This window comes from Anomaloglossus baeobatrachus, chromosome 2 (assembly GCF_048569485.1).
Source record: "Anomaloglossus baeobatrachus isolate aAnoBae1 chromosome 2, aAnoBae1.hap1, whole genome shotgun sequence".
In the NCBI taxonomy this organism is placed as follows: domain Eukaryota; kingdom Metazoa; phylum Chordata; class Amphibia; order Anura; family Aromobatidae; genus Anomaloglossus; species Anomaloglossus baeobatrachus.
In genome coordinates, this window is record NC_134354.1 from 225,178,962 (window position 1) to 225,186,539 (window position 7,578).

A 7,578-nucleotide genomic window follows, 5' to 3' on the forward strand; every position below is an offset into this window, starting at 1 on the left:
ATAGAACGCTGGGGGTCCCAGTTCTGTGGTTTGTCTACTTCTGTCTGCCTGACTGTAGCGTAAACCCTGTGGGGTTGGAGTCTCGGGTCCTGTTTCCGGTTCTCCCTTTGCTACGGAGTCATCGGATTCTTTAGGGTCAGCAAGGTCCTTGATGGTCCCCCTTTGCTGTGCAGGTGTTAACAGGTCAGCTTGAAGCCCTTTCCTGTCCTAGGGTCCTGTACCCAGTCGGTGCATAGTTCCGAGAGTACTCCACCAGTAACCACTTCTCCTGGGTGTCAGGTCACCGCCAACCCGAGTCAGGACGTCATTTCGCTTCCACCTGCACACTCCTGCTGTCTGACACTTTCAACAGTCACACATGTTCTGCCTACCGTCTTCTCGACTACTCTCCACAGTCTGCACCCCCCACCTGGTCAACCAGTGGACTGGAGTGGCTCCACCTCTAGGCGGCCATCCATTGGTCTTACCCTAGCTGGGTACTATTGTATGGGGGATTGTTGGGGAAACTGGGATTACCTGGGTTTTTGGTGTTACCGGCACTGGGGTTCTGGGTCCCTAAGGGGGCAGGCCCTGCATCCTTGTGGGGATGCAGAACCTTGTAGCACACTGATGGCTTCAGGGACGCTACATATGCTCCCTAAATAAAGATGAGTAAAGTTGGGCAGAAACATTGCACAGAAGCTTGTCCTGCACAAGTAAATCATCAAGATTGGGTCCATACTCATATTTGCTCTTGTATTCACTTGAAGAATGTAATTTTTGGCAGAAAATCAGTCATTAGCCAGTGCCGTGTGTTTTTTTTTTTTGTTTGTTTTTTTACTTCTGGCACAGCACTGACTCCAGTGATGCTCAGTCTTTGGTAACATGACTCTTTCATAGGGCTGCTGCAGCAATCAGTAGATGCATGCGAAGATAGTGGGCAGATCTGGAAAGACTGTATTGATTCATTGGAAGAGGAAAAAAAAAAAATGGATGGATAAGTTTTTTTCTTATTAATTACATCAGCAGCTGTTTGTAAAAATGGTAAGTTGGAAATCATGTGTAAATTAGACTTCATCTCTCAGGGTTCTTTACATGTCAACTAATGATCGCTTCCAAAATGGTTTAGAGACTGACAAGCCGCACGAAGAAAATAAAAACAAAAAGAATGTAAAAAAATAAGTCATAAAAAGCAAAAAAAAAAAAAAAAACAACAAACAAAAACACATTTTACATAAAATAGTTTATTGCTGTAAATAACGAGGAAAGAACATGCAAAAGTTTTATGCATCCTCCTTAAAAGCAAATCCAGAGACTTATATTAAGTTTTAACGCTATATAATACAATACATAAAATGGACAAACACATACATATATATTTATATAAATATACATTTAATATACAAAACAAAAGTGCTTTTTTGTAGGGTTCTCATAGGAACTCTTCTCTTAACCCTATGTACATCAACTCTATACAGTTATTTCTCTTTTTTTTTAATAATGTATATATTTATAAAACAAGGTTAAGCAGATATGCAAAATATTACAGAAATAAAAAGGTCAAGGCACATAACATTAAGGGTTTAATCCCACCCATTCTCCACTTTCGGCTAACCTTCGAATCAAGAGATGAGCGAGGCGACGCCACAACTGCCAATATCTGCAGGGACGTGCTCCTTTCTAATGACTGACGGGCAGGATATCTGCCGATTGGGCACAAGTCCCAGCAGGTTTCAGTAGATGTGATGCCACCTGTCCTGCCATGTCTTGATGCAATCACGAATACCGCTTTAAACATATAAAATAGACAATATAATAAAATATTAAAAAAAATGTATGCATGGATATTTTAGTAGCAAACTCTGCTTTGCGCCCACATAAAGCCTTTTTATATACACTTACATTGTGGGCACTCAAAACATTCTCCATTGTGAAATAATGAGAAAACAAAAATACATTTTAGACCATTTACAAATCAGTTCCCTCCGTCATGAAGTAACAGCTTAGAAGCAGCTTTATGAGACAGGTTTGTAGACAAAATGGCAGGTAGTAGACGTTCAATAATATACATCTCACAAGTAGCCACCTTGATACATTTGAGAGATTGGTTGTCTGGTGCCTGGTCTGACAGTGAAGGTCATGCCTTGCTGGAATTTACTTTGTGACCTGAGGAAAGAGGGAAGAGGCATTAAGAAGCAGTGCAATACAGTGTAATTTTAGAGCAATACTCAGACATTTGTTGGCTCCTGAAGCAGTTTGGTGCCATTTTTAAAAAGTTCTCTATAAAGATAAACAAAAAAAAAAAACCAATAGACAAGTTGGAGAAACAGAAAAACAAAATAATTGAATAGTGAAAAGTAGTGATGCGTGAACACCAACTACCATGCTCGAGTGCTCTGTACTGGTAAGGAGCAGCTTGACACTTGGACGGGCGAGACTCATTTATAGAGAGTGTAAAGGAAGTCAATGGGGAGCTCGAGTATTTTTCTAAAAAAAAACTACCCTAAATATAATATAATATAATATAAATTAATAATATGCTTAGGAGTTTCCCATTAACTTCCATTATACTCGGGTGCTCAAGTCGAGCCCATCCAGGCAGCCAACTGCTCGATACAAGTACACAGCACCCGTGCAGGGTAGTGCCCACTCACTGGTGAAAAGTTATAGAATTTTTTTTTTCTCTAACAATCATGTATGGATTTTGTATAAAACGAGCGTGAAATTAAGTACAAGTGTGAGGAACAAGACAGTTCTCTATTGCAGCCAGGGAGGAAGGGGCGGGGGGGGGGGGGGGGGGGGGGGGGGGGTTAGGTACACTATTAAAAAATACACGCAGAACCCCCAAACCCCACCCCCACACATTTTTGCTCCCATTTTCTGTGTACACAAAAGGCCTTTTTCTCTAAAATATCGTTCACAAATTTGTTTAAACCCTTTCACACATCTGTTTCAGGTATGTGTGTGAGTTTTTTTTCCCCAGATGCCACACGTACCCATGTTATTGTATGGATTAACTCTCAGGTCCGTGTTTTCACACAAAGACATGTCCAATTTTTTTTACTCCAGCACCACGGGTGTCACACAGATCGCATACTGATGTGATCCGTGTGACACGTACCGGAGAAAACACGTGTCTTTGAAATAAAATGATTTCTATACTCACCTGTCTCCAGCCCTGCTGTCTTTGGCGCTGCTGTCACTTGTTTACGACCCCTGCTCATTATGCTCATGCATATTCACCGCACCACAGACCAGGAAGCAGCACAATCGCCAAAGACATCAGCTGGTGAGTATCCAGCAAGCAGTGTGTGTGCAGTGACATCAGGTGGTCATCGGAGTATTCAATGAACTCTGATGATCTCCTGATGACACCTCCTCTACCAAGGGTGTCGCAAGATACTTCACGGGTTCATCAGAGTTCCTTGGGAACTCAGACGTTACTGACACACACACACACACACACACACACACACACACACACACTGCTGAGGGCACACCTGCAGTGACCTGGGCTGACCTTATGGGGTCCAGGTCACTGCAGGGAAGCACACAGCAGTGTGTGTGTGTGCGCGCCTGCAGGGGTTACTCTCACAATTAATAGGAAATGTTCTGTTCTCCACTAAATGTGCCAGCAAGTATGAGATCAATGTGGGTCCCCCTAATTGGATTACGGCAGACCAGGATTAGGGCTTTGATAAAGGAAATAAGTTGGAAGGGAGGGTGTCCTGTCTTTATTTATTGAATAATTTTCTCTTATGTCTTTCCAGGTTTGCTTTTGGGGAACATTGTGGGATCTCACTATGGATTACAGTGGACCTTTTTTATTTTTAATAAAATATTTAATTTATATATTATCACTCACGGCGTTATATAACTCCCCCCCCCTCCCCTCCCCAGCGCGGGTGTATTCATCATGGTGCATATCCAGCCCCCCATTTCTAACAGTACGCGTCAGGGGTGCCCTCTTTCGCCTCCGATATTTACGCTGTAATGGAGCGGCTGGCTCAATTAATAAGGCAATCCACCAAAATAATTGGGTATGAAAATTGGATCAACCGAACACAGAATAGAACTTTGAGGACTGTGTCATTGTGCTTGACCAATCCTGAATCCTCTCTTCAAGGCATATCACGAATTAGGAGGTGCATTTGGAAAAAAAGTCTGCTATTATAAAAGTAAATGCCTCCAAATCCTTGGTGCTGGGTATTAATATTCCAGAGACCCTTAAAGCCCAGTTGCAAAATAAGTATCCCTATGGATGTACAAAAGGCACTTTACCCTATTTGGGAATTACCCCAACATCCTAATTAAAAACTTGGACGCTACTAACTTTAGATCCCTATAGCAAGCTCTCCAAAAGGAGGCGCACAATTATTCTGAACTTCCTCTCTTGTGGATTAGCCGTATCGCTAACAAAAATGATGCACCACCCCAAGTTAATTTATTATTTACGCAACCTTCCCATTCTGCTCTCCCATGCCACATTGGGAAGCCTGCAGTCCATTCTGATGTCCTTAATTTGGAATCAAAAAGGCCAGAGTATCGAAGCGGATCTTATATCTGCCAGAGTAGCAAGGGGGAATGGGGAGCCCTAACCTCCATTATTAGAGTTTTATTGATGGATCAGCTTTGGTACTGGTGGTCAAATGACCCTTCAAAACTATGGGTCTCTGGATCTCCTCACTGTTATGGCCATCTAAAAAAACAAATTCTTCTTCATCAACGATACGAGCTGCGATCTCTATGTGGCTGGATAAGAGTGTGGGTCTGCGACGAATTCTGCTCAAACAGGAGGATATCCCGCTGGAGCTACTCAATTACCCTATATCAAACATTAATTTGGAGGGATGGATCGCTAAAGGCATTACCACAGTGGGTAAATTATATCATTCAGAAGCATTGAGAACCTTCTTCGACTTGGAGCAATCATACGGTATCTAGAATAGGTACTTATGTATTTACAAGTGCAACATTTTCTTGCTAACCTGGGTGGAGAACCTCCCCCATTGCGTTCCCCCTATGAATACTAATTTTATACAAAATAGGGATTTGGCCAAGGGCACTTCTCAGGCTTATAAAGCTCCAGTACCCAATCCCTCCTCTCCTTCGTCAGGAAATGGGAAAGGGATCTGGGGAGATCTTTTTCTGCAGAAGAGAGGAATGGTCTTTTATTTTTTAGCATTAATAAAAAAACCTCCTACTGTATTGGTCACTTGTAGGCTTCCCGAACGTTCTTATATAGATAGTACTTCACTCATATAGAAGTAACAATTTTTCCACACTCTTCCCCCTCTGTGCTGGAGGTGCGATAGGGAAGTGGGCTCACTACTCCATGTGTGGTGGTCGTGTGGACAGCTCCAGGGGTACTGGACACCGATACAATCCCTCCTACAGTCCATACTGCAAATGGATATATCGTGGGGCGGAGTGCAAGCTACTGCTTTGTTATCATTGGACTTGGACACAACTCCTGTGGAAGATGCCTTAATTGCATTCCATGTTCTTGCAGTAGCCAGATTGGGGATTGCTTTCAACTGGAAATTGTCAAAGTTATTCTCCATTCAGAAGATAACTAACAGGATTCATAATTGTGTCATGGCACATATGATAGCTAGTCGAATAGGAACTCTAGCGAAATTCAAATCCCGATGGGACAAATTGTTTCAGTATTCCAAATATACGTGTTCGCGAGAATATCTATTGGCTGGTTTAATGGTGTAAATAGCGATAGCCGGGTCGAGCCTTGGGTAGACGGGAATAACTTTGTATTGTCATGTTCTAGTGTTTCAGACGCGTACCGCCCCAGCAGCAGTCGAACCGCTCGGATCCGGGGGTGCTACTCGTGGCTCGAGGGACTCCTGACCCAGTTCACGCCGAAACGTCATGGGGGGGGGGGGGGGGGGTTATTTACAGGGGAGTTAGATAGTTCGTCACACCACCCGTGGTGTGCGGTAATAGGGAGTACCGCCATTGAGAGTACCCGAGGTGATTGAGTGGGGCAGCCAGATGACATTACCCTCCACGGGTAGAGAAAGGCACCGGGACCCCGAATGGTGGGATGGATTGCAGGGGGAGCGCAGGCTCGCTGGTAGCAGGGGTTAATCAGGTACTCAGAAGGAAAGCAGACACTGACAACGTAGTAAACCAAGTCTCTGTGTGCCGCTGCCCTCTTGGGGAGCTTGTCCAGGTTCTGTCACCTGCAACACTGCCTGGTGGTCTGTAATCTGCCTCCGTGCACAGAATTTGAAAGTGTTCAGGTGGCCCGTAAGCTTGAAGCTTTTTGGGCCCCGCTCTCTACTATGGGTAGCAGAGGAGCTTTTTCTCAGGAGCTCACGCTTGGGATTTCAGTGGGCTGCTTTGCTTGGAAAGCCCTATCCCCCTTGTTGTTGCGCTAGTGCCCCCGATCTCTGAGCTTCGTGGGAACAGTCCATAAAAGGCCCTGTCCTCCGCAGGTTAATTGCTGGGTTGCTTGAAGCTTCTCCCCGACCTAGGGTCCAGTTCCCAGACGTGCTTTCAGCCCCAGACCGGCTATTTGACTGCAGCTGCTGACCATCCTCCTTGACTAAGCCAGCATCCAGTCCCAATCTCCCGCGACCAGGTCTCAGACTCCTCCGGGTCCAGACCACCATCTGCAATCCAATCTACGTTCCTCTGGGAGCTCCAACTCCCAGTTTCCTCGAGCTCCTCACTGCTCGAGGGCAACCACAGAACTCACTTGTCACATCCCACCTCCCTGCCTGACCCCCTAGGTGAGCGGCCCTATTCCAGATTAGCAGCCTACTGGTGTGCCTGACAGGGTGTGGTTCGAGGTGTGATTAGGATTTTTAGATGCTGGTGGAGGCAGTACTGCAAGTTGGGAACCCAGAACCATGGGGGGTTCGAGTCCTGCACTGGGAGATAAAGAGCGTGCAATGTGCGATCTGATTGAATCATTGGTATGTCCTTTCCCCCCCCCCCCTTCTGCTCTTCTCCCCCTCTTTTGATTATGCTTCTCTTCTGTTACCTTGTTAAATCGTTAAATACCTTAGGTTTCTAAGGAGCCTTTAACTGGTACACAACCATTGAAGAATTGTAAAAATGATTGCACGTGTTGATTTGAAACCAATAAAAGTTTCGGTAAAAAAAAAAAAAAAAAAAAAAAAAAAAAATCAAAAATTTCGCTCCTTCCCTTTTGAGCCCTGCTATGCGCCCAAACAGTAGCTTTACACCACTTATGAGATATCAGGAGAAAATGCACAACAAAAATTGTATGGTTCATTTTTGGTTATCCTTGTGAAAATGCAAAATTTGAGGCTAAAATAACATTCAGTTGGAAAACAACATTTTAATTTTTTCCTTCCACATTGCTTTGGTCCCTGTGAGGTGCCTAAAGGGTCAATAAACTACTTGGATGCGATTTTGAGGAGTGGGAGGCTTTTAGAAGGTATCGCTCTTGGCATTTTCTGTTGCCTAGGCCTCTCAACGTCACTTCAAATGTGAGGTGGTCCCTAAAAAAAATGGTTTTGTATATTAATTTTGTTGGAAAAATGAGAAATTGCTGATAAACTTTGAATCCTTCTAACGAAAAAAAAAAAAAGTTAAAAATTGCGCTGATGT

General features: G+C 44.0%; 1 protein-coding gene across 1 annotated transcript in view; it reads right to left on the reverse strand.

The window, feature by feature from the left end:
* Positions 1-1,233: 1,233 nt before the first annotated feature.
* LOC142291251 (uncharacterized) overlaps positions 1,234-7,578 on the reverse strand; it is a 72,139-nt gene continuing 65,794 nt past the window's right edge. Inside the window, exon 5 of the mRNA XM_075335632.1 lies at positions 1,234-2,145. Within this exon, the coding sequence (XP_075191747.1) occupies positions 2,052-2,145 (94 nt within the window). The 3' untranslated portion in view covers positions 1,234-2,051. The remainder of the gene's footprint in view (positions 2,146-7,578) is intronic.